Raw genomic sequence first — 27,541 nt, 5'->3', positions numbered from 1 at the left:
TGTGCTGATGAAAAAGGCCTGAAAGGACAGTGGCATGTAACATGTATATTTAGCCTATTCACGTGTAGGTTCCTGCACTGCAGTGTACCGCTTTGCTAAACAGTCTTCAAATCCTTAAAAAAAAAAAAATACTAATTCAGACTGAGAGTTAATCAATGAAATATATGCTAATGCAAATAAATATGTATACACTATTTTATAAACGTTACATGGCGAAAAGCCTTTGTTTTTCCTATATGCATATTAGAAAATGCAGGAAGTTCACGCATCATACGCTCCACACTCCACACATTTCGGTTTAGGGACTGCAGCTTCGCTTGAGTAAAGAATGCCTGACTCGTGAACTGAGCGAATGAGTGAACTAACAAGATAGTCTTATGACCCAGCGAAACAATGACTCGTTTGTTTTTCAGAATTTAGCCTTGGCTGCGATATAGTTTGTATTTCTAATTCGAAATATGATCAACGTTTTCGTATTTAGATGTGGTGGGAATTTTAATTAAACTCGACTTGGAAAATAGATTAGTTTGTTTCGCTGAACGATATTCCGTTCCGAGTCAGTAAAATGAAATGAACTTCCCATCTTTAGACTATTGTGTCTCAGGGAGGCTCGCGGACAAACAAAGCGTCCTTCAAACAGAAGAACAGAAGGCTTTTATTCACGAGGGAGAAAGAGGCGAAAATGAAGCTTCTCTTTAATTTGCTCTCAGTCATCTTATTTTTACTCGACAACGGTAAGACCTTTATTTGTTACGATCTCTCTTCCAGTTTTATACATATTTCTTTGACTAGTTGGAGTTAAACACCTGTTAACAATAATAATAAAAAACATCAACCTTACGCAGTTCCAGAGTGAAAATTGTAAACAATCAGGTCAAGTGGCTTGGTATAAATATATCTAGTCGGTAAAAGTTGGTATATTGTGCATCAGTGCATAAACTGATCAAATGTGAGTCAATTTGGAATTCTGCGAAACAGGGACGTGCACAGACATTTTGAGGGGCAGGGGCTCAAGTGAAATAAAGGGCACCTCTCATAATTACGTTTTTTTTTTTTTTTTTTTTTTTTTTTTTACAAAATAGTATATATATTAACGCAACACTGACTTCCTTTTAAAAAAAAATAATTAAAAAAGCTAATTAATTTTATCTTCCTCAAACTCTAATTTTCAAAAGATGTCTACAAAATAATCAGTTCACACAGAAACCATGGTCTCCTTAGTATTCACTAGGTTTATAGAGCAGCAAAGGAAACCATCCTACAATGTGCATGTTTTGAAAACATTTTCTATGCTAATAGTTTCAAGTATATATTTAGAATAACCAAAATAACTGCATCAAGCAGAGGGGTGTGTTTTACTAATAATTTGTTTATTTTTTTGCACATGGCACTACATCATTTTAATTATTTTGGTGTTATCAGAACACATAACACTTTTAAATCAACAAAAATATTCACTCTAAACTGAAGAGGGTTGTTGCTGCTATTTTGTTAACTTTACTGAAAAAATCACTGCAAAAATGATTGAAAAAATACAAAAATACAGCAACTTAATAAAATTCTTACAAAAGAAGGGTCTTCTACTTCAAAATAAAATCTGTTACTTCCATTCCCTGGTTGTCTCTCCTTCCTCCCTTACAGCGGCTTAGAGTGTAGCCTATCCTCCATCTGTTTGCATCTGTAGATTTCTTCTAGATTCACCAATTTAGATTTCTAGATTTCAGGGGGAAAGACTCTTGATGTAAGTCATTAACTAACTGGGGACGTTCTTATTTTATTAACTTATTTTATTACATGGTTTGGTTGATCTCCAATGTAGAATGCGGTCTGTTATTTCTTGATAACAGACCGCTGTGCGGAGTATAACAGACCGTTGCCATGAAAAACAGAGCGTTGCTATGGACTCACAGGATTCTAACCGTAGAGACGGAGCGTACTATTTTCTTTAGCGGAAGCAATACAATCGGGTTTAAATCAATAAACTCCCTTTTAATATTTTGTGTCAAAATATTTATTTATTTATTTGGTAGGTAGCCATGTAATAAGCAGGAGGATAATGTATAGCGATTATCGCTTACACAGCTCTAGTCTAGTTAGCTCATGAGGCATGCATGCTAGCAGAACACAGGTTAACTAAGTTATATTTGCCTTTGGCTAATCAGCAGTAAATTCGAGCATTATTCGAGGCACTGGTATTTTAATCTTTTGTTCATCACCAGCTCCACTCACCTCAGCACAAGCCAAGAAAAACACTGCTGGGAGGGGCTTCTGCTGCCTGCAGGTGTGTGTCTGTGTATCTGATGTGCGCCGCTGCGCGCAAGGGGGGGATGGAGGGGGGAGGGGGGGTTTGGGGGTCAATGAGCGCTTCAGAACTCCTGACCTGATATTTAGATATACTATTCTTCAATAAATATATTTGTTTGACAGGGAAGCTGTGCGCAAACAGGAATATATATTATATATATATAAAAAAAAAGGAACCCAGAAAAAAGGGAACTTTCTCTCCAGGAATAAAAAGGGCAGGTGCTCAAGCCCCCTTTGATGTCTATATGTGCACGTGCCTGCTGCCAAATGCCAAATTATATTCAATGTAGCCTAAACATTTTATTTGCATAGGAGATTATAAAACAAAATTATACTTTGTAGAAAAAAAAACATGGCACTGTATTATCTGAGTCTTAATGCTGGGGAAATTTATATAATTGAATGTATATTTCAATTTTTCACAGCGCTATTGTATATTTGTGGTTGGTTTGTGTTTCTTTTTCAGGTGTGTCTGGTGTCGTATCAGATGTATTGGTTTCAGTGAGGGAGGGAGATTCCGTCACTCTACACACTGGTGTTCAAACAGACCAACAAGAAGAAATTAAATGGTATTTTAAAGACACTCGCATCGCTCAAATCAGTGGAGATCTCAGTAAGACCTGTACAGATGTTGAGTGTAATGAAGGTACTGAGAGATTCAGAGACAGACTGAAGCTGGATCATCAGACTGGATCTCTGACCATCACAAACATCACAAACACAGACTCTGGACTTTATGAACTGAAGATCATCAGCAGCAGCAGCAGCAGCGACAAGATCTTCAGTGTTACTGTCAATGGTGAGTTATTAATGAATGTGTTAACGCAGTTTACATATGTAAAATGCATTGTTTTATCTGTGAAAATGGACATTTAACTGATCACCTGTGAACTGTTTATTTATTTTCACTGAAGAAAACATATTAAATGAATATGAAAGGAGTACCTCTTTATTTGGTAAAAATGCAAGTTAACTGCTGCTTTGATAAAGGGCAATGTGACTTAGTCATGATTGTGTCATGATATTAATTATGGTATGTGAGTTAAGCATGCACCAAGGGAAACGTCACAGATAATCTTTACAAATTTGTAGAAGCATCTCACTTTTAAAATGAAACAGCTTATTTTGATTTAGAACTAAAGGCCCATTCACACAAGAATGATAACTAAATGAATATTTGCAAGAAGTTGAGTTTAAATGAGATTTCAGCGCATCAGCTTATTTTTTTATTCAAATGAGTATTTTATATAAAATCAGGGTGTAAAAAAAGCACAAACTGAAATGTTTATTTTCAGGAAGGGTTTGTGCCGTCACAGACATGGTCACAGCTCTTTCATGTTAAGTAGGGAATTTCCAGGAAAAGTTTACCCCAGCAGCTTGTGATTTGTGTTTCAGGTGTTTCTGCTTCTGAACAAGATGAAGTGAAGGAGGGAGAATCTGTCACTTTAGATCCTGGTGAAACTAAAAGCCCAAATGATGTGATGAAATGGTATTTTAATGACATTCTCATCGCTGAAATCACTGGAGATCAGAGTAAGATCTGTACAGATGATCAGTGTGATGAGAGATTCAGAGACAGACAGAAGCTGAATCATCAGACTGGATCTCTGACCATCACAAACACCAGAATCACAGACTCTGGACTTTATAAACTACAGATCAGCATCATCAGCAGCAGTTTCAGCATCAGCAGAGTGAAGAGATTCAATATCACTGTCACCGGTGGTGTGTATATCATTCAGTCATTCTGTGCATTTTCCTTTGAGGAATTAAACTATTTATACATGAAAAATGCATAATATCAGCATTGTTTCCCGTTGACCTCTGTGATGCTGCTGTTGCTAAACAGATGTTGCCTTTTATCAGTTAAATCAATGTCATCCAACTGATGACCAAAGTAAAAAAAAAAAATTAAATATCAGTCAAAAATATTGTTAAATACAGGATGGATTATCTGTCAATTTCTAGTAGTAATGTCTTTCTGTTTATTTTTCTGTTCCAGGTTCAGGTTTGTCTTCAGCTGCTGTAGCAAGAATAGTTGTAGCTGTTGTTCTGCTGGTGGCTGCAGCTGTAACTGTTGGTTTGATTTACTGCCGTCATCGCAGGAAATACAAACCTGCAGCACAGAATGTAAGTATTGCATACAGTATAGCTGAAACATGAGTCCTCTTTACTTTTACCCATTTGTGAATCTGTGTTTTCTTACAGGACAATGAAGTCAATATCTTGTCACCTGATCAGAAAGACTCTCCTTTAAATCAAATCAGTCAGACTGAGGCTCCCAATGAAACAGTGTAACAGCATTTATAATTCTTGAATTGTTTAATCCTTGAATGCCTAAATGCAGCGAATATTGTCTTGCACATCTGTTACCTGATATGAAGGTAATACGTCAGTCATGGTCCCACAGCGGCTAAACGCCCTCTGGTTCCACCTGCTACAGTAGCCACGCCCCTAAACTCGTGCAATTGGTTGGGCTGAAAGAGATTAAAAGAGTGGATGCAATTGTGTATGGTTTTTTTTTTTTTATTTGCAAGTTAAAGTGACATAGCATGTACCCACTTATGGTGTCCCATACTTGGAATGTGTGCTCTGCGTTAAACCCATCCTAGTGTTCGCACACACACAGTAGTTTTGTTGATTTCGTAAATGAAAATTATGACTAAATATAGTCATCAACAAACCGTTATCACGTGACGAAAATGAGACGAGACGCAATGTAAATGCTGGTCATTTGACGATGGCTATAATTAATTGTATAATGCAATAATATTGTAGACGAATAAAAACAAGACTAAATGTGCTTTACAAAATAGAAATCTTGTTTAGTCGGTTTATTATTCTTTTGCAGTATTTCTGTTTCCTGTGTCTCACTTCAAGGTCTGCATCAGGTCGCACTGCGCAAACACAACTGACATCACTTCCTCAAGCCCCACTCGCGGCATTATTTAGAAGACGACAACAGACAAAGTTAAGCGGGAATTATACTTTCACCTGGCTCCGCTGACTGTGAGCACACTTTCCCAAATGGACGAGGCTTTTATACTAGTCGTGTTCCCCGTTGTACTATTCTTTGAAACGACAGGGGAGTGATAAGGAGTAATTGTTTTCTAAAACCGTCGAGAATCACCGTTGAGAAACCATTTGTCAGTACAAGTCTTGTGATTAATGAGTTGATGAATTAATAATTTAAATGTGAAAAATTAAACAATCTTAAACTATTGGCTGTATTTCGCATCAAACACAAGACAACTGTAAGCAAACAGTGTATAATTAATATCTAAATACATTTTTATTCTATTTCATACAATAAAAATAAAACTTAAAAACCTGATTCCAAAAAAGTTGGTACATTGTACAAATTGTGAGTAAAAAAGGAATGGAATAATTTACAAATCTCAAACTTATATTTAATTCACAATAGAATATAGATAACATATCAAATGTTGAAAGTGGGACATTTTGAAATGTCATGCCAAATATTGGCTCATTTTGGATTTCATGAGAGCTACACATTCCAAAAAAAGTTGGGGCAGGTTGCAATAAGAAGCCGGAAAAGTTAAATGTGCATATAAAAAAAGCTGGAGGACCAATTTGGAACTTATTAGGTCAATTGTAGCAGTGTCTCTCAGAAGTCAAGATGGCCAGAGGATCACCAATTCCCCCAATGCTGTGGCGAAAAACAGTGGAGCAATATCAGAAAGGAGTTTTTCAGAGAAAATTGCAAAGAGTTTAAAGTTATCATCATCTACAGTGCATAATATCATCCAAAGATCCAGAGAATCTGGAACAATCTCCGTGTGTAAGGGTCAAGGCCGGCAAACCATACTGGATGCCCGTGATCTTCAGACCCTTAGACAGCACTCCATCACATACAGGAATGATACTGTAATGGAAATCACAACATGGACTCAGGAATACTTCCAGAAAACATTATCGGTGAACACAATCCACCGTGCCATTCACCGTTGCCGGATAAAACTCTAAAGGAAAAAAAGTAATATCTAAACATGATTCAGAAGTGCAGGTGTTTTCTCTGGGCCAAAGATCATTTAAAATGGACTGTGGCAAAGTGGAAAACTGTTTTATGGTCAGACGGATTAAAATTTGAAGTTATTTTTGGAAAACTGGGACAGACTAAAGAGGACAAGGACAACCCAAGTTGTTATCAGCTCAGTTCAGAAGCCTGCATCTCTGATGGTATGGGGTTGCATGAGTCTAGAATGGCACCATCAATGCTGAAAGGTATATCCAAGTTCTAGAACAACATATGCTCCCATCCAGACGTCATCTCTTTCAGGGAAGTTCTTGCATTTTCCAACATGACAATGCCAGACCACATACTGCATCAATTACAACATCATGGCTGCGTAGAAGAAGAATCCGGGTACTGAAATGGCCAGCCTGCAGTCCAGATCTTACACCCATAGAAAACATGTAGTGCATCATAAAGAGGAAGATGTGACAAAGAAGACCTAAGACAGTTGAGCAAATAGAAGCCTGTATTAGACAAGAATGGGAAAACATTCCTATTCCTAAACTTGAGCAGCTTGTCTCCTCAGTCCCAGACATTTGCAGACTGTTATAAAAAGAAGAGGGGATGCCACATAGTGGTAAACAGGGCCTTGTCCCAACTTTTTTGGGATGTGTTGATGCCATGAAATTTAAAATCAACATATTTCCCCCCTAAATTGATTAAAAAAAATTCAGTTTAAAACATTTGATATGCCATCTATGTTGTATTCTGAATAAAATATTGAAATTTCAAACTTCCACATCATTGCATTCTGTTTTTATTATTATAACTTTTTGGAATTGGGTTTGTACTTCAAATAAGAAGCCTTGGACAAACTATGTAAACCTTTTCCATCAAAAAGCACCTGATGGAGTTTGAACTTCACCTTTTATTTAAATGTATGTGTCTGTACTTCTAACATGTTTGGTTGGTAAAATAAATGAAGTAAATTCAAATCAGAGAGTCTTCCATGTCTGGAATGTATGTATTCTTCAGTCTATAAGGTAACAGTAATATAATACGATAACCTTGTTTGAAATGGGTTGAGCTAAAATAAAATTTTGGTTTCGTCTATACTACTAGGTACTTATACTATATTGACTGGGTTAAACAGAATGGCATTACTAAAAACAGACAATATTTTCATTGACTAAAACTAGAATAAATGTCATCAGTTTTCATTGACTAAAACTAGACTAGCCTAAAAAGAGTATGAACATGACTAAAACTAATAACAACTAAAATGATGGCTTCACACAGACTAGACTAAAACTAAAATTAAAACAGGCTGCCCAAAACATCACTACTCCGCAGTATTGAACACACTCACACCATGAACACACACCTGGAGCAGTGGGAAACTATTTTTGCTGCAGTGCCCAGGGAGAAGTGAGGTGTTCAGTGGTTTATTTAACTTGTGGTATTAAGTGTGAAAGAGAGCATTGTACATTCACTCCCTGTTGATAACGAGACACAAACCCACAACCTTTGGGTTAGACGTCAGACATTTAGAAAATTAGCTATTCATAGACTTCAGTGCAAAAGTGTTTGAAGGGTAAAATGAAATCATGGAATATTGTTTCTGCTCTTGTTCTTCCAGACAAGTTCTTGGTTCCCACATTACAACCACTGTATGCAGTCGCTTCTCTTCACTTATTTGCATTTTCAGTTGGCAGGTGCTGTTTGCTTTGTGTGTGTGTGTGTGTGTGTTGAAGGGTGGAGTCAAGCTGCAGGTGCTTTGGGTTACATGTGACAAATCGACTGATAAAAAGATCTTTCTTTCTCACTGTGCTTGTCACTTGAGTTTGAGCGCTCTCCAGCATCAGGAGTTTTGTTTATTCATTAGTTAACAAGTTAGTTTGCCCTCCCTAACTTAAGGGAATTTGTGTAAACTTATTTGGCTTGCTGATCACTGACAGGGGACTCGATGAAGCAGCTTCAACTCAAGCTCTGATAACCCCCCACCCCCCCCCCCCCCCCCCAATGACTTGAAATAGGAAGATTACAAAGAGCAAGGTACCTAAGATGAAGGTGGATATTGGGGAGGTGGAGGGACGCTGGAACAGCTGAGACTGGAGATAGGTAAGCAGCTGCTTATAAAGGCGACTCTGTTGAAAGATTAGATTGGCCCGCTGCTCCCTAACTTACATTTAGGAACTTGATTTATTTCTTCCTCTTTTTTTTTTTTTTACTGCTTCAATGTTGTTTGCTTAAATGTATGCATGACCTTAATAGATCGTCTGCACTGCACTCCGGATTTGATCGTCTTCAAATTCTTTAAAAATAATGAACATTCAGACTGAGAGTTAGGATAAATCAATGAAATATAGGCTACATTAAATATTTTTACACTTTCACAAACAGAACACAGTGAAAAGCCTTTTTGCATATGCATATTAGAAAAGGCAGGAAGTTTACTACATCATAACTCTACTCTCCATAGCTACTCCACACATTTCTATTTTGGGACTGCATAGCATTAGCCTCTCGGGATTTGTGTGACTACACAGAATGTACGACTTGGGAGCTGAGGCTGATACTATAGCCTGAAGACCAAGCTACGCAATGAATCGTTTGTTTTTCATAATTTAGCCTTGGCTATGATATAGTTTGTATTTCTAATTCTAAATGTGATCAACGTTTTCGTAAGTAGAAGTGGTGGGGAATTTGGCTATAACCTAACATTCTAATTAAACTCTATTGAAATGAATGAAATGGGAAATAGATTTGTTCGTTTTGCTGAACAATATTTAAAATTCAAAGTCAGTAAAATGATAGTAGTTCCCAATACTCTTTAGGGAGTCTCTCGGATACAAGGGCATCGCCATTTAAGCAGAAGAACAGAAGGCTTGTGAAAATGAATCTTCTCTTTAATTTGCTCCCAGTCATCTTGTTTTTACTCGACAATGGTAAGACCTTTATTTGTTACAAAATCCCTCTTCCAGTTTTATACCTATTTCTGTGACAACAGTTGGAGGTGAGACAGTAGGATTGGGGATAAACACGTTAACCGAAAAAAAAAAAAAAACGAACCTAACGCAGTTTCAGAGGAGTGAAAATTGTAAATAATCAGGTCAAGTGGCTTGGTATAAAATATTGATAAAGTCAGTACAAGTTTGTATATTTTGCATCAGTGCATATACTGATCAAATGTAGCTTGAATGTAATGTGAGTCACTTTTAGGGTTGCCACCCACCCCTAAAAATATGGAATCGTCTCTTATTTAAAGGTAAAATGGCTAATCCTGTATGAAATTAATACGCGATTTGTTCAGTATTTTACAAAGGCCAACACATATTTGAATAAACAAATAAGTATTTGGCTGTGTTTATAATAGCCAGGGCCGTAGCAGGGGCTCCGGTGAGGGTTGTACCAGTGGGCCCTGTCTGAAAGTGTTTAATTTGTGTGTTTGTTCTGTTAATTTGTTTGTGCTATCAGTGGATAACTGGGGTTTAGTGGCACTTCAACCATGGGTATTGAGGGTGGAAGAGAGCGCTGTTCATTCACTCCCACCTACAACTCCTGCCAGCACCGAGACTCAAACCTGCAACCTTTGGGTTACAAGTCCAACTCTCTAACCATTAAGCCACCGCTGCCACTTTTATTTTGCTATACTCACTTACATACATTAATTAATAGTGTATTGCACATACTAGTAAACAAAATCTATATTTCTTTCATTTACATTTTTTTATTTTTCTGTCATTGGATTAACATTACAGCAATTAGTAGCTAAATAAGGTGCGGTCACTTTAAGAGACAATCAATGCATCCAATATAATACACATACGATTTTTTGTCTCAACTGTTTACTTTCATTTAAGACATAACCGACTCGGACATACTATCGAAGACGGGTATTTTCACATATGTTTTATGTATTTGTCGGTACAAGAGCAAAAACAGACAAATTCGGTGTTCAAGTGTTTTGAGACGCCTCACTCTGCGTGAGCCCTGAACACCAGAACACCGCGGTGCTGAAGTGGGCTCTTACACATCCTTTTCGGTATGTTTTAACTGCTATTTGTTTTTGTTCGTTAAGGTGCAGGAGGAGCTTAAGGCGGGCATACACTGTGCGATTTCTGTACGATTTCGGCAAGGTACCAACTCACACTGTACGAGCAGATCGCATGCGATGTAAAGCCAAAACTCACGTTTTTTATGCACTCACTGTACGTTCCGATTGTTGAGTTGCAATTTGACTGCTCACACTATACTTGAGGAATCAACCGAATCAACACGTAGGATCCCTCAGATGTTTGTGGCTGTTTCTGAATTAACATGCTTTACCGGAAAAAACACACTGCTTTGGTGATATGCGCAATTCTGTGTGCTGAAGCGTCCAAAAAAAAAAAAAAAAAGAAGGCTTATCTAGACGCACAGGTGGCTCAGAAGACGCGGGTAATATGGTTTATCCATTTTGCAACGCAAACTGGAGGTAAGCAGGCGTTTTCTTCCTCTTATTTTTCTTTGCCATATCTCCAAGTTTTCCCTCCATCTCTTCAGTCCACACTACACGTTGTGTCACCATGGTTTTGTTTATGGTTTCACGCACGAAGGAAACACCAAAACTCGGTTCGTAGCCCTTCTTCAATAGTGCGATACCTCACGAGAGGCAACCAAAATTTCTGACATGTCAGAAATCCATCCGACCAACCGATTGCCGGTCGGGAGAGGTTAATCCTCTCGTTTCCCCTTGTACACTGCAGAAACACTGCACTTCAAACAACGCACGAAAATGCTGAAAATCAGCCTGACCCGAAAAAGAGTCTCACGAGTCAGAATTAGGCTCAAAATCAGATGAAAATCGCACAGTGTATGACCGGCCTAAGGAGAACTTAACAAAGGAGAGCTCAGTTCAGTGTTGCTGTCTGTGAGAGACGTGCAGCGCGCGAGTAAACAGCTACTCAGTTCAGATTTTCTGCGTCTTGTGTTTGAATGGTTTAAAGTCTTTTGAATGGTTAAATTGGCAAGTGGCAAGGCTTAATAACATGTGGAAATGATACTCTTTCGTGACAACTGTCCTGAGCGTCATTTTAGACTGACGTCAGCCAGACGGTTGAGATCGCCAGCGGCCCCCCCCTCGGTCGTGGGCCCCTATAACCGTCACCACCTTTCACCCCACTAGCGACGGCCCTGCTAATAGCAATGATAATGAAATCATTTTGATAAGAAGTATTAGAGAAGCTCATTTGAGTGTGATTCTTCAGAACGTGCGCTGTTAAAGCCCTTTCACACGAGCACAGCATGCATTAAATCAGCGTGGTTTAAACCCCGAGTGTCAACCACCCGCTCTCTCTCGTGAAGCCCATACGGAAGTGACTAAAACTGTAAATCATCGACTGGCCGCTTGATTTTGGTCTATATAGTTAATTTACCCTTCATGACAACTGTGAGGGGGGATATATATATATTTTTATAATTTGTTTAAATTATATTAAGCCTTAAATTTCTGCATAATTAAGGGAATGGTCACTTGAGTGACAGGTGGGTTGTCGGTGTTGTCACTGCTGTCACGCTATGTGGGTGTGGCTTCAGCAACCAGCTCCCACCGTTTTGCCTTTTTTGGTTAACCCATAGTGAGGCTCAGCGACGTGCTGCCAAGATGGCGAGGTCCAGCTCCGCCTACTTTTGGTTTCAAAAACTCTCTTCAGAAACCTATGGGTGACATCACGGACACTATGTCTATGTTTTTATACAGTCTATGTTAAAAACACAGGACCTGCCCTTTGAACACCAGACTTTCCAGATGTAGGGCTGAACGGGAAAGTTATCAATGTGTCTAGTAATGATGAAATGCGCAGTTCTCTAATGATGAACGCGCAGTTTGCAGAGAGGCATTTCAGTTGTTCACGGTGAACTGTCTGACTTTCAACAGAAGAAAGAACTGGTTATATTATGACTAAATTCATTTTTGTGTGAACCATACCTTTAACGTAACAGACCTGTCCATGCTTCTAAAAGTACAGGCCTACAATTTTTTGGATTAATTTTATCCCATACATTATCAGCGCTTGGTAGAAATAATATTGTTAGATAAATGTATATATTATACATAATGTTAGGCACTTTTTATTGATTTGTTTATATTCATTATAAATATATGAATGGGTGTCCCTTATTTTGCTTCGCTGATTGTGGAAATCCTAGTCACTTTGGATAAAAGCTTCTGCAAAATGAATTAAATGTAATGTAGCCTAAACATGTTATTTACATGGGAGATTATAAGACTGAATCATACTTTGTAGAAAAACATGGCACTGTATTATCTGAGTCTTAATGCTGGGGAAATTAATATAATTTTATGTATATTTTAGGTATTTTTGATAGCCTGTGTGGCTAGCACATGTTTGTTTGATAAGTAAATGTGTTTTTTGTAAAAGTTTTCACAGCGTATTGTATATTTGTGGTTGGTTTATGTTTCTTCTTCAGGTGTGTCTGGTGTAATATCAGATGTATTGGTTTCAGTGAGGGAGGGAGATTCAGTCACTCTACACACTGGTGTTCAAACAGACCAACAAGAAGATATTAAATGGTATTTTAAAGACACTCGCATCGCTCAAATCAATGGAGATCTCAGTTTTATCTGTACTGATGTTCAGTGTAATGAAGGTACTGAGAGATTCAGAGACAGACTGAAGCTGGACAATCAGACTGGATCTCTGACCATCACAAACATCACAAACACAGACTCTGGACTTTATGAACTGAAGATCATCAGCAGCAGCAGCAGCAGCGACAAGATCTTCAGTGTTACTGTCAATGGTGAGTTATTAATTAATGTTTTAATGCAGATTAAAACATTGTTTCTAGAACTTTTTTTTTTTTTTTACAGCAGCGATCTATAAATTCACATGGAGTATACAGATAATCTTTACAATTTTTTTTTGGAATCATCTCACTTTCAACATTAAACAGCTTTTTTTTTTTTTAATTTTAAACTAAAGGCCCATTCACACAAGAATGATACATGGATGTTTTCAAGAAGCTGCAGTTGAGTTTAAATGAGATTTCAGCACATTTCAGCTTCTTTATTTATTCAAATGAGGATTTAATATAAAAACAGAGTGTTTAAAATCACAAACTACAATGCTTATTTTTAATAAACATTTAATTCTGATTATTTCTGAACATTTTTAATAAATGTTTTATTTCTGTAACTGCTTGTGCAGTTACAGACATGGTCACAGTTATTTCATGTTAAGTAGGGATTATCCTTTTTTTTCAGAAATGGTTCCTCCAGCAGCTTGTGGTTTGTGTTTCAGGTGTTTCTGCTGCTGAACAAGATGAAGTGAAGGAGGGAGAATCTGTCACTTTAGATCCTGGTGTAACAAAAAGCCCAAATGATGTGATGACGTGGCATTTTAATGACATTCTCATCGCGGAAATCACTGGAGAACAGAGTAAGATCTGTACAGATGATCAGTGTGATGAGAGATTCAGAGACAGACTGAAGCTGGATCATCAGACTGGATCTCTGAACATCACAAACACCAGAACCACAGACTCTGGACTTTATAAACTACAGATCAGGATCATCAGCAGCAGTTTCAGCATCAGCAGAGTGAAGAGATTCAATGTCACTGTCACCGGTGGTGTGTATATCATTCAGTCATTCTGTGCATTTTCCTTTGAGAAAAAAAAAAAAGTCCGACATTTTTAATCAGCCTAACAAAGTGTTGGGTTGTGGACTGTTTCACGAGTTCACACGTGCATTTATAAACTGAGTAAAGGGTTATACATATTTGGCATGCTGTCCGGGGAGAGGGCTCAAAGCTCGGCGTTTAGCCCAGACCCAAGCGCTCCCACAAGTGTTCTTCTCTGTGCTGGGTCAGGAATGGGCTGAAGGTGAGGAGTCGGAGGGTGGTAGAGGGATGCTGAAAGACTAGAATAACGAAGGTGGGACTGTTTTGATTATTTATAGGGGTACTCTCTTGTGCTGATTGGATAGATGAATGTGATTACTGATGAGGAATTGGCCGCGTTAATTATCTGCACGTGTGTTCCTCCAGAAACTTGTTAATTAAATATCACTTCACGAGTTCACACTTACATTTAATAAACTGAGTAAAGGGTTATGGTAATTTGGCGTGCTGTCCATGGAGAGGCCATGGCTCTGAGCTCAGTACTTACTCCCGAGCCCAGGGTACTCCCCCTGATGTGGGAGAAGGGTCCAAACTCTGCGTTTAGCCCGGACCCAAGCGCTCCCCAAAATTGCAATTAGAACAGGGCAGCATCCAGATACGTACACTTGCAGAGCCCCAAAAAGCAAGGTTTAATGTTAGAGGGGTGCTGGATGTCCTGCGGGAGCAGACACTGCTGCGGCAGTGGAGAGCTATAGATAGAGGCTCCTGTGGGAGTGAGAACTGCTGCGGCAGTAGGGGAAGACAGAAAAGGCTCCTACGGGAGCAGAGACTGCAGTGGCAGTGGGAAAAATAGGGAAAAGCTCCTGCGGGAGCAGACACTGCTGCATCAGTGGAGAGCTATAGATAGAGGCTCCTGTGGGAGTGAGAACTGTTGCGGCATTAGGGAAAGGCAGAAAATGCTCCTGCGGGAGCAGACTCTGCTATGGTAGTGGAGAAATATAGATAAGAGGCTGGGAGCGGCTACTGCTGTGGCAGTAGGAAAAGACAGAAAGGGCTCCTACAGGAGCGGCTACTGCTGTGGCAGTAGAGAAAGACAGAAAAGGCTCCTGCGGGAGTGGCTACTGCTGCAACAGTAATGAAAGACAGAAAAGGCTTCTGCGGGAGCAGAGACTGCAGCAGCAATGGAGAAAATATGGAAAAGCTCCTGCAGGAGCAGACACTGCAGTGGGGAAAGACAGAAAAGGCTCCTGTGGAAGCAGACATTGCAGTGGGGAAAGACAGAAAAGGACAGCGGCAGTGGGGAAAGACAGAAAAGGCTCTTGCGGGAGCAGACACTGCAGTGGGGAAAGACAGAAAAGGACAGCGGCAGTACGGAAAGACAGAAATGCTCCTGCGGGAGCGGCTACTGCTGCAGCAGTAGGGAAAGACCAAAAGGGCTCCTTCGGGAGCGGCTACTGCTGTGGCAGTAGGGAAAGACAGGAAAGCCTCCTGCTGGAGCCGTTACTGCTGTGGAAGTGTGGGAATTGGGTAAAGCTCCTGTGGGATGCTGCTGGGACGGCTGGAGTGGGGATTGGCCAGTATAGATTGATAAGATGATGTTGGAGGGGGTTAGCTATAGTGGGTCAGAAGCTAGAGTGAACAAGGATGGACCGGCGTTAAAGGGGTTGGCCAATGAGGGTTTGGTGAGTTCTTTGATATGGAATTGGTCTGACCGCCCATAGGTCTTGGACCCCATGCCTTATGACATAAATCGTTGTCATTACGTTGCTGGCTACAGGGGGTGGTTCCAAGGCAAGAGTGGTCAGAGGGATGGGTAGAAGTGGAGTGGAAAATAGAGAAGGAAGGGGGCATGAGAGGAGGAGGACAGATATCTGCTCGAACCACTTGCAGAGTCATGCTCAAGCTTGCGGAGGCATGCTCATGCTTGGGATGGTTCTGGGACTGAAAGAAAGAAGGAGAAGGGGAATGGCGGGCATCGGAGCCTGCGCCAGGAATGTTCGGAGGGATAGATAGGGTGTGGGAACAGAAGGAAGGGGGAGCATGAGAGGAGGAGGAAAGACAGCAGCTGGAATTCCCTGCAGAGACGTGCTCATGCTTGGGAAGGCTCCAGGAGTGGAAGAAAGAGGAGGAAAGAGAGGAGAATGGCGGGTATCGGGGCTTGCGCCAATAGCAGAGGCATGCTTACGCTTGGGTTTGACAATGGGGCTGTAGGCCATAGGTAGGGGAGATTGTTGGTAATGATAGGGGTGTGGATAGGTCTGTGCCACTAGCTGAGGTGTGTTCATGCTAGCATATGCTACGGGAGCTGGAGGCCACTAAAAAGGAAACAAAAAGGGATAAGAAGTAACAGGAGGAAAGTCTGAGATGTGAGGGCCTGTGTTTCAAGTGGAAGCAGCTTCGCACTTGTTTCACATGCTGTAGGCCACAGGAAGTGATTCCGGAAGACCTTGTGTGCGGCCTATACTGCTAAAGGAGGCAGCCTCACACTTACGTTTGTTACGGGAGCTGGAGGCCAATGAACAACAAAAAAAAAGTTATTAGTAGCATGAGGGAGCGGAAGAGTTGAGGGCATGTTTACAAATGGAGGCACCCTCACGTTTGCAGACCATGGGAGGGGGGTCGGGTGTGTGATGTCCTGAAGAGCATGTGTAGCCTGTGGAGCATGTGGAGGACACTGAAAAGAAAATAGGGGGTTAGAAGTAGCAGGATGGAAATACTGAGATGTGTGGGCCGGTTTTGGAAGTAGAAGCATCTTCATGCTTGCTTCGGCTGCTGTAGTTGTAAGCTGCTGGAAAGTAGAAGGGTTAGTAACATTTCACGAGTCAAGCTTAAAATGTCTGGGTAACCTACGGTGTTGCCAGCTTAGCTATTTGTTGCTAGATTTGACAATTCTTGAACATTGTCCACATTAATACATTCCTGATGAAAATCATCTTTTCCTCTTGTTTTGGCCTTCCAGCCTTTTAAAACGGAATCAAAAAAAGCAGATCAATTTCAAAATGCTGTTTTCACTTTGTACTTTGGACAATGGAAACGGAGGCTTTTGAAAACGATAAGCTTTTTTTTTCTTCCTTGTAACATACTGTATCAATAGATATGTTTATAGCAGAAACGTCAATTTGCAGTTGTGTTATTCACCTTCATGCTATCGCTAAAGGTATTTACTTTGCACGTCCTGCGGCAAAACACAAGGGCAGCTGCGTTTGAGATCAATTCTGAGTAAGCTTGCCAGTAAATGGTGAAATATTTCCATAAATGAATTGATCCTGCCAGACGAATTGCATGAAACTTATGTCTGTATCATCTCAGTAAGGTTTATACATGCACCATAAGTCAAATGTAATGGCTTCAGACATTTCACTGTGGATGACAAACTGTGGAAAAAAATGGCTTGTTGGCTTCATGGTTCAAAATGGTACCGACATAATTACATCATAACGTTGTTTAACAAACTTTAGCAACTTCTATTGAAAATGTATTAATTTGCAGCACATGGCCTGCGCCGCTAGCGGAGGCAGCCGCAAACTGCAGCGGGTAGCGAGTGAGGCTTTGCTGCATTGAGATCTGGGGCGTGGCCCAGGCAAGTTGAATGTCTGCTGCTACTGCGATCCAGCACTAGAGGAGAGCCGGGTCTTGAGCGGGACATTGGTTGTTTCGAACAAGGCAAGCTCGGGGCTTTGCACGGTCTATTGGCCACAGCGTGTGGCTGGTCGAGAAGCGCAGCTGCCACGATAATGCCTGGTGCTCGGCGGCCGTGTCTGGTGGGGTAGGAGTGATCATGGGGCCGGCAAATTGCGGCAGATCTGAAAAAAATCAGTGGTATAGATCTTTTTGTTGGATGGAAAATTGGCTCTGTGATAAGATGGCAAACAGAGTGAATCGAATGCTGGAAGACTAGAATAACGAAGCTAGGACTGCTTTGATTATTTATAGGGGTTCTCTCCTGCGCTGATTGGGTAAATTAATATGATTACTGATGAGGAATTGGCGGTGTAAATTATCAACACGTGCTCCTCCCAAAACTTGTTTATAAAACATCACTTAAAAAAAGGAGCTTTGACTTGATCATGTTTAACTAACGTTATTAATGCATAATATCAGTATTGTTTCCTGTTGACCTCTGTGATGCTGCTGTTGCTAAAACAGATGTTGCCTTTTATAAGTTAAATCAATGTCATCCACCTTATCACCAAAGTAAAAAAAAAAAAAAAAGTGTAAATAGCAGTAGAAACTAATGTTAAATACTGGATGGATTATCTGTCAATCTCTAGTAGTAATGTCTTTCTGTCTTTAGCTGTTCCAGGTTCAGGTCTATCTCCAGCTGCTGTAGCAGGAGTATGTGCTGCTGTTGCTGTTGTTCTGCTGCTGGCTGCAGTTGTTGTGGTTTACCGTCGCCGCAGAAGATACAGTCGAGCAGCACAGAATGTAAGCATGACATACTGCTCATTTAACAAGATATATAAGAGTTACCGTGTACTGAAAAACCTATAAAAGAAGAGTGGTATGAATACATTTGTTATCATTATATAATACTGGGTTTAGCATAAATGTACACTGTGAAACTTTTTTTTTTGTCCTTCATTTTTATTCTATATTTTCAATAAGACATTCATTCCAAAACACAAACAACTCCTCAAAAAAAAAAAAAAAAAAAAAAAAAAAAAAATATCTGTCAATCTCTAGTAGTAATGTCTTTCTGTCTTAATCTGTTCCAGGTTTAAACATAAAACATTTTTAGAGAGCGCAAGTGTATTGTTACCAATGTGTTTAAGTGTGATATTGAAAGCATAATATTTAAAAGTAAATGTATACTGTAGTATAAAAGATGACAGTTTGCTTCAGTTTAAGACACTTTTAATATTTAGGGAAATTAAAACTTTCCCAACAGCCAAAAAAAATAAAAAATAAACCTATTCTGAGTCTGTAGTATTTTTGTATTTACGTCACTGAAACATGAGTCCTCCTCTTTACACTTATTTGTGAATCTGTGTTTTCTTACAGGACAGTGATGTTAATAACTCTGATCAGAAAGACTATCCTTTAAATAAAATTCAGACTGAGGCTGCGAATGAAACAGTCTTTCATTGAAAGGGACACTAAAGAGAATCGGGGAATGATGGAGAGAAGAGGATCAGCTGAAACGCTCTTCAGAGTAATTGTGCCACGAGTCCAGTATTTCAGTAGTCGATACCAATGATCCAGAGAGGAACAGTGAGACATCATCTGTTTCTTGTCTTTTGCACTATAATGTTTGACATTTTCAGTTATTTGGTCCTGCCTGCTTACTGTACATTTACTTAGAACTGACTTCTCTATAATTGCCCTGTAGGTGGTTTGATTGGTATTGTTGCTGTTACTGAAGAAAAAAAAAAAACGCTATCATGTTGCTAATGTTTATGGTTTAAACAACACTAACCCTTAGTCATCAACCTTCAACAGAAAACACTTTCCACCAGCTACACTGGAACCAAAAACCAGCCTTAAAGTTGTCATAGAATGCCCTGATGTAATATTTTCAATTGTTCTGTGATGTCCCCAAAATTGTATGTGAAGTTTTCACAAAATACCCCACAAATAATATTTTATAGCTTGTTGAAATTGCCACTTTTGGGCTATTAGCCAAAACGCAATGTTTTTTTTTTTTGTCTTTGTCACTGGTGCTCTCTTTTGGAAAAGAGGCTTACTACTTACTTACTTAACTGGAGTCCAGACATTTGTGCACAAAGCGTTGGTATCGCTCCTTCTTTCAGAAGCTATCTTTGCACAACTCCAGTGCTGAACTGACCCTCGTTTGTGAGGCAGTAAAATGTTAGCACAGATATATAGGACTTTCCTGTTTATTTATTTTTATTTTAGTTTCCTTCAAAACTGAAGTTTAACTAATGTGTCCTCAGTGGTCTATCTATGGAGACTCCTATGTCTGTTGGTGCATCCCAACACAACACTTTTAATAGCGTGTGAGAATTCGAGAACCTCAGGCACTTTGATCTTCTGAGACACCTCTCTCATATGCAATGGTTCCTCCTCACACCCTCTCCTTCCCCTCAGGTCTCAGTCATCCATGCACATTTCACAAATCTATTGTTTCAAGCTGCTTTATGTGTTGTTAATATAAATACTTCAGCAGAGACTGGTAATGTGGTTTCACTCACAGCAAAAGAACAGACAAGAATAAACCTGTTCTTCTGATGTGGGAGATGCCCCATTAAAGATCTTTGATAACCATTTGTTTTTGTCCTTTTGGGTCACGAGACCTTAACTACCAAAAGTCTTTTGTGTTTATGAGTGATTTGAAGATTTCTTTGTTCTGGTCTGGGTATATTAGCGAAGTGGCAAAACATTACTGGGCCTTAAGCATGACCTCTGCCCATTGCACTTCATACTATGTATTTTTCTAAAAGCCAGGTCTGCATCTTACTCTTAAATTCATCTTTATCTTCATTCATCTTTTTGAATATTTTGATGTATTGATTTGATTTGATATCTTTGAATTGGCTATGTAATTGGCATAATTTATATGACTGTTAATAAATTGGTACGTTTGATTCTATTCCGTTTTACTCTGTAATTATTGACTGTAGTAGATTAGGCTGTATTCTGGTTACCGCATTTCCTGCATCAGGTTAGTAACGGACAAAAATTCAGTTGAGATGGAGAATAGGGCACATCAACTGTATCTTTAGAGATCGAGCCAACACTTGGTATTAGTTCAAGTGTACTTAGATTGTAAGGGCTTATAGGGAATTTCCATTTAGGTCAACTGAATGTTATTCAACCAACCTAATTAGGTTGAGCCTAACCTCTGTTTCACGAGTTCACACTTACATATAATTAACTGAATATTATAATGCGTATTTGGCGTGCTGTCCGGGGAAGGGGCTCCGAGCTCGGGAATGGCCCGAACCTAGAGTACCCCCCCCCCCGTATATGAAAGTGTAAAGTGAACTCTAGTGGAGGAGAAGGGGTGGAGGGGGGATGCTGATAAACCGTCAATAGAGACAGGTAGGCTGATTCAGCTGTATTTATACCCTAAGGTTGATTATCTTGAGTGGTTCCACCTGTGCTAATTAGGTTAAGTATCTGACGTGCTTCTCCCGAACCTTGTTATGAAACTACATTTCACGAGTTCACACTTACATATAATTAACTGAATATTATAATGCGTATTTGGCGTGCTGTCCGGGGAAGGGGCTCCGAGCTCGGGAATGGCCCGAACCTAGAGTACCCCCCAAAAAGCTAAAGAGCAGGAGGACAGCCAGCCGAACTAAAGACCCCCCCAAATGAGTGCCACGTTTGGCGGGGCTGGCATCTCGAGAAAGGGTCTGAATGTTTGTCCAGTGGGCCTGTGATGGCGGCTCACTGTACCTGGACTGACGGGCCCTGCTGGCCTGCAACGGGGAGCAATTGTAATTTGGAGCGACTGATCAGGCGAGTTTGTGCCTTTCTCCGCTGTGAGACCATTGCTCGCTGGACCGAAAGAGAAAACAGGAAAGAGAGAAAATGAAAGCTTGACCGGGAGATTTTCTCAGACTGCGTCCGTTGTGAGACCAAATGCTCGCTGGACGAAAGAGAAAACGTAAGTGCTCTACCGGGAAAGTTCTCACTGCGTCCGCTGTGAGACCAAATGCTCGCTGGACAGAAAGAGAAAACAGGAAAGAGGAAAATGAGAGCTTGACCGGGAGATTTTCTCACACTGCGTCCGTTGTGAGACCCAATGCTCGCTGGACGAAAGAGAAAACGTAAGTGCTCTACCGGGAAAGTTCTCACTGCGTCCGCTGTGAGACCAAATGCTCGCTGGACAGAAAGAGAAAACAGGAAAGAGGAAAATGAGAGCTTGACCGGGAGATTTTCTCACACTGCGTCCGTTGTGAGACCCAATGCTCACTGGACGAAAGAGAAAACGTAAGTGCTCTACCGGGAAAGTTCTCACTGCGTCCGCTGTGAGACCAAATGCTCGCTGGACAGAAAGAGAAAACAGGAAAGAGGAAAATGAGAGCTTGACCGGGAGATTTTCTCACACTGCGTCCGTTGTGAGACCAAATGCTCGCTGGACGAAAGAGAAAACGTAAGTGCTCTACCGGGAAAGTTCTCACTGCGTCCGCTGTGAGACCAAATGCTCGCTGGACAGAAAGAGAAAACAGGAAAGAGGAAAATGAGAGCTTGACCAGGAGATTTTCTCACACTGCGTCCGTTGTGAGACCCAATGCTCGCTGGACGAAAGAGAAAACGTAAGTGCTCTACCGGGAAAGTTCTCGCTGCGTCCGCTGTGAGACCAAATGCTCGCTGGACAGAAAGAGAAAACAGGAAAGAGGGAAAATGAGAGCTTGACCGGGAGATTTTCTCACACTGCGTCCGTTGTGAGACCAAATGCTCGCTGGACGAAAGAGAAAACGTAAGTGCTCTACCGGGAAAGTTCTCACTGCGTCCGCTGTGAGACCAAATGCTCGCTGGACAGAAAGAGAAAACAGGAAAGAGGGAAAATGAGAGCTTGACCGGGAGATTTTCTCACACTGCGTCCGTTGTGAGACCAAATGCTCGCTGGACGAAAGAGAAAACGTAAGTGCTCTACCGGGAAAGTTCTCACTGCGTCCGCTGTGAGACCAAATGCTCACTGGACAGAAAGAGAAAACAGGAAAGAGGGAAAATGAGAGCTTGACCGGGAGATTTTCTCACACTGCGTCCGCTGTGAGACCCAATGCTCGCTGGACGAAAGAGAAAACGTAAGTGCTCTACCGGGAAAGTTCTCGGTGCGTCCGCTGTGAGACCAAATGCTCGCTGGACAGAAAGAGAAAACAGGAAAGAGGGAAATGAGAGCTTGACCGGGAGATTTTCTCACACTGCGTCCGTTGTGAGACCCAATGCTCGCTGGACGAAAGAGAAAACGTAAGTGCTCTACCGGGAAAGTTCTCACTGCGTCCGCTGTGAGACCAAATGCTCGCTGGACAGAAAGAGAAAACAGGAAAGAGGGAAAATGAGAGCTTGACCGGGAGATTTTCTCACACTGCGTCCGTTGTGAGACCCAATGCTCGCTGGACGAAAGAGAAAACGTAAGTGCTCTACCGGGAAAGTTCTCACTGCGTCCGCTGTGAGACCAAATGCTCGCTGGACAGAAAGAGAAAACAGGAAAGAGGGAAAATGAGAGCTTGACCGGGAGATTTTCTCACACTGCGTCCGCTGTGAGACCCAATACTCACTGGACGAAAGAGAAAACGTAAGTGCTCTACCGGGAAAGTTCTCGCTGCGTCCGCTGTGAGACCAAATGCTCGCTGGACAGAAAGAGAAAACAGGAAAGAGGGAAAATGAGAGCTTGACCGGGAGATTTTCTCACACTGCGTCCGCTGTGAGACCCAATACTCACTGGACGGAAGAGAAAACGTAAGTGCTCTACCGGGAAAGTTCTCACTGCGTCCACTGTGAGACCAAATGCTCGCTGGACAGAAAGAGAAAACAGGAAAGAGGGAAATGAGAGCTTGACCGGGAGATTTTCTCACACTGCGTCCGCTGTGAGACCCAATGCTCGCTGGACGAAAGAGAAAACGTAAGTGCTCTACCGGGAAAGTTCTCGCTGAGTCTGCTGTGAGACCAAATGCTCGCTGGACAGAAAGAGAAAACAGGAAAAGAGATAATGAGAGCTTGACCGGGAGATTTTCTCACACTGCGTCCGCTGTGAGACCCAATACTCACTGGACGGAAGAGAAAAGGTAAGTGCTCTACCGGGAAAGTTCTCACTGCGTCCGCTGTGAGACCAAATGCTCGCTGGACAGAAAGAGAAAATGGGAAAGAGGGAAATGAAAGCTTGACCGGGAGATTTCTCACACTGTGTCCGCTGAGAGACCCAATGCTCACTGGACAAAAGAGAAAACGTAAGAGCTCTACTAGAACAGTTCTCGCTGCAAGACCAAATGCGGGAGATGCAGACAAGGCTCATGCAGGAGTGGACACTGTTGCGGCAGCGGGGAGATACAAAAAAGGCTCCTGCGGGAGCAGACACTGCTGCGGCAGTGGGGAGATCTGTGGCAGTGAGGAGGTACGGGAAAGGCTCCTGCGGGAGCAGACGCTGCTGTGGCAGTGGAGAGATACGGAAAAAGCTCCTGCGTGAGCAGATACTGCAGTGAGGAGGTACAGGAAAGGCTCCTGCGGGAGCAGACACTGCTGCGGCAGTGGGGAGATACGGGAAAGGCTTCTGCGGGAGCTGCGGCAGTGAGGAGGTACAGGAAAGGCTACTTGCTTTCGGCTGCTGTAGATATTGGCTGCGGGAAGAGTAAAAAGGGTTAGTAACATTTGATGGGGCAAGCAAAAAATGAATGGGTAGCCTACTGTGTTACCAGCTTAGCAATTGGTTGCCTGATTTGACAATTTCTCAAGCATTGTCCACATTATTATGTTACTGTTGGAAAAGCATCTTTTCCTCTCATTTGGCCTCCGGGCTCTTAGGCGGTCTCCCGGGCGGATACGTTTGGAAGGCTGTTTTCACGTTGTTGTATGGACTGTGGAAAAAAAGGGTTTTGGAAACGATGAAGCATGTTTAGTCTTGCAAGACATTGTACCCGAGGACATGATTATAGCAGTAACGTACCAGTCACCCCCCATTTTGCATGGAGACGGAAATTACATACCCAAAATAAAATGTTTCTGCTCATGATTCTTCTGACTAGATACATTATCGACGTTTGTCCATGAGCTGACACTTCAATGTTTTACCGTTCAGGAATAGGAATCGTATTCCTGATATAATTTACTAAATAACTGTCACTGAAAATATGTTTTATCGAAATATTGGTCAAATATCGAAGCCAGAGTCTTTAGACTTTCAATTGATGCACGGTTTATCCATATCAAGTCAGAGTGAAGTTTAACGTGCTGTGGAAGTGAAACAATAATAAACTGGGGCCGTCGGCGATGCTTGCAAGCAAATGGGTTAATAGCAGTTATGTGCTATTCGCTTCTAAGTGGTTTCTAAAGATATTTACTTGCCTGTTTTTCATATTACGGTCCTGAAAAGGCGACCGTACGACCGACCGAAAACACGAGGGCAGATGCGTTTTACATGAATTTTGAGTGATCACTAAATAAGTCCCTAAATAATTTGGTCCTGCCAGAAAAATTGCATGGAGATAATTTTTTTTTTTTTTTTTTTTTTTTTTTTTTTTAACTTATCATGGAACATTATTGTATCATTTCAGTGAGGTTTAAACGTGCTCGGTAAGGCAAATGTAATGTCTTGGACATTTCAGTGTGGATGAAGACTGGAAATAATGCCTTTGTTCGTGGTTAAATGTGGCATTATCATCTGACGGATCTACGTTTGTATCTGTAGTCCAAATCTATGCGCACTCCACACTCCAGATCAGCAGGTGGCGGTAATGCATCTTTACGCTGGTTTGCCAAAACCACCACAAAACACTAGTAGAAGATGGAACTGCGTCATGACGTCATTTAACAAACTTTAGCCGCGAACCTGCTTTTAGATGCAACACTTTGGATGCCAACTGCCGTAAAATCCAATGAACCTGCTTTTAGAGTTTTCGCCTGAAAATGTGTTGGTTAACATCGCGCGGTCAAACTGCAACTCGGCCGGAACGCCGGTGTGAAAGGCTGAGTCGCAACGGGAAGTGAGAGCCTTGTTGCCGTGAGAACTTGGGTGCGGCCCAGGCTGGTTGGATTCCAGCTCGAGGAGAGCTCGGTCTCGGGCGGCATGATCATTGTGTCGAGCGAGCGAGCTCGGAGCTTGCACGGTCTATTGGCCACGACTTGTGGCTTGACGAGGAGAGCAGCTGTCGCGATGACGCTTAATGCTGCTCAATGGTCGTGTTTGACTGGGTAGGAAAGATCGCGGGTCCGGCAAAAGCAGCAGGTCTTATAAATCCCCGGTGAAGCTCTCTTCGTTGGTACGAAAAATGGGTCCGTGGTAAGGTGACAGACGAAGCGAACCGGCATGCTGATAAACCGTCAATAGAGACAGGTAGGCTGATTCAGCTGTATTTATACCCTAAGGTTGATTATCTTGAGTGGTTCCACCTGTGCTAATTAGGTTAAGTATCTGACGTGCTTCTCCCGAACCTTGTTATGAAACTACATTTATTGTAATATTACTCTAGCTAAGTGTACATGGGAAACCATGGCATGACCATACCAAGTAATGTTGGTCAGTTTATATCTAGTGATTGTGACCTCTACTTAATTTTATTTTGCATGATTTCTGAATGCTTGAAACTATAAAATAAAGTCATAATAAAGTTAGCCATATGTTAATGTTGAGAGCTACAAATTTGTTAATAATAAAATTTATTTATTAACTTTTTTTGTTGTTGATTAATTTTAAAGGTCTATTTTGACCCCTATAGTTGGTGTTTAAATTTTTTTTTTTTTTTTTTTTTTTTTTTTTGAGGAAGGGGAGCACAACAATACAATCCTGCTAAGGGCACCCATTTGGCCAGCAGTGGCGCTGGGCAAATCAAATGGGCGGGACTTTCCCTGGGAATAACATTACATTCTGGAACTGCTTGTTTGGCGAGACTGTTTATGATTTATTGGGATTATAAAAGAATGAGTGGGTGGATTTTTACCATTATAGGCTGGATGTTTTCACACATTGCGGCCAGACTACTGTGTTCAGACACCTTATAAAAGTTATTTTTGCATGCCATGTCATGTTTAATAGGTTTGGTAATTTCCGGGTTTATTTTAAAGTTGGTGAAACACTTTGCTGGGTGTAACTGAATCCATAAATTATACATGCTGTGTTAACTCTTGCCATAATTTTTTTTTTGTCTTGTAGAATATCATCACTGTTTGATTTAGACGACTGCCTGCAAAAATACTCTTATTCTTTATAAATATGTAAACGGCCTCAGAGACACGTCATCACGACAGGGTTTTATTAACAGCGCGCTGGAGCTCACAGAACTGGAGACATTGGAGCGGAACAGAATGACGTAAACAACGAAGAACTGGAGATGGAGCACGCTATGAATACAAGGACCACTGGAAAAATCCTGTGAAAAAATAAATAAACATGACACGACATGACACGGCTGGAAACAATTCACACAACATGGACAGGAACAAGAGGAGTAAAACACGCATAAAACTTGGACCAGAGTCTGACCATCATTGTTTTTATTTGTTGGGAAGAATATTTTTAGACATTTTCCTTTCTGTGTTGCTTGTCTCTACAAAATCATCCAAGAGGAAAAGTGATAAAACCAGCAGAAAAAACTATGTTCTTTTCTGAAACTAGGAAAAAAACGGTGCATGTTTATGTGATAAATATGATTAAAAAACACGATTCATTCATAACGGCTGGAAAATGTGTGTCTCTAAAATATTTGCGTGTTAAAAGAAATAACTACACATGCTTATATATTATTAAATCACTGAGTTATAGATAATGCACTTCTTTCAGTACTGTCTTTGTTAAGGTGGTTCATCCTGTGGTTTACTGTTATGTGGTAATTTTGTTGGCAGCTGTGTTTGATGTTGGGCTTCCTGTCTCTATTCATCCATTGTTTCTTTGTGCTGCTGCTCTGACAGGTGTTATCTATACTTCTCCTTTTACCTGGTTATCAAATAACTCTCTATTCATTAACTCCTGAAAGGGGAAGCCCAGCACAGTGCCATGTGAACTCATTCTCTC

At 41.0% G+C, this 27,541-nt stretch overlaps 2 protein-coding genes across 4 annotated transcripts in view; one reads left to right on the top strand and one right to left on the bottom strand.

The window, feature by feature from the left end:
• LOC127942868 (SLAM family member 9) overlaps positions 1-27,541 on the bottom strand; it is a 129,400-nt gene that overhangs the window by 83,943 nt on the left and 17,916 nt on the right. The gene's annotated exons all lie outside the window — the stretch shown is intronic.
• On the top strand, positions 286-20,455 carry LOC127942869 (uncharacterized). Of its 3 annotated transcripts, none has more exons than XM_052538877.1 (6): positions 286-734; positions 2,771-2,950; positions 12,932-13,084; positions 13,585-13,914; positions 18,200-18,330; positions 18,907-20,455. In XM_052538877.1, the coding sequence occupies exons 1-6, from the start codon at positions 683-685 to the stop codon at positions 18,991-18,993; spliced, it is 933 nt and encodes a 310-aa protein (XP_052394837.1). In that variant the 5' UTR covers positions 286-682; the 3' UTR covers positions 18,994-20,455. The 3 variants fall into 3 exon arrangements, with proteins under 3 accessions (XP_052394837.1, XP_052394836.1, XP_052394835.1); XM_052538875.1 differs by lacking the exons at positions 286-734; positions 2,771-2,950 and adding exons at positions 8,095-8,401; positions 9,118-9,228 and having other exon boundaries at positions 12,752-13,084; XM_052538876.1 differs by lacking the exon at positions 12,932-13,084 and having other exon boundaries at positions 288-734; positions 2,771-3,103.

The sequence above is a fragment of the Carassius gibelio genome, chromosome A22, assembly GCF_023724105.1.
Source record: "Carassius gibelio isolate Cgi1373 ecotype wild population from Czech Republic chromosome A22, carGib1.2-hapl.c, whole genome shotgun sequence".
Taxonomy (NCBI): domain Eukaryota; kingdom Metazoa; phylum Chordata; class Actinopteri; order Cypriniformes; family Cyprinidae; genus Carassius; species Carassius gibelio.
The sequence above is the reverse complement of the archived record's forward strand: the minus strand, read 5'-3'. Positions and strand labels throughout refer to the sequence as shown.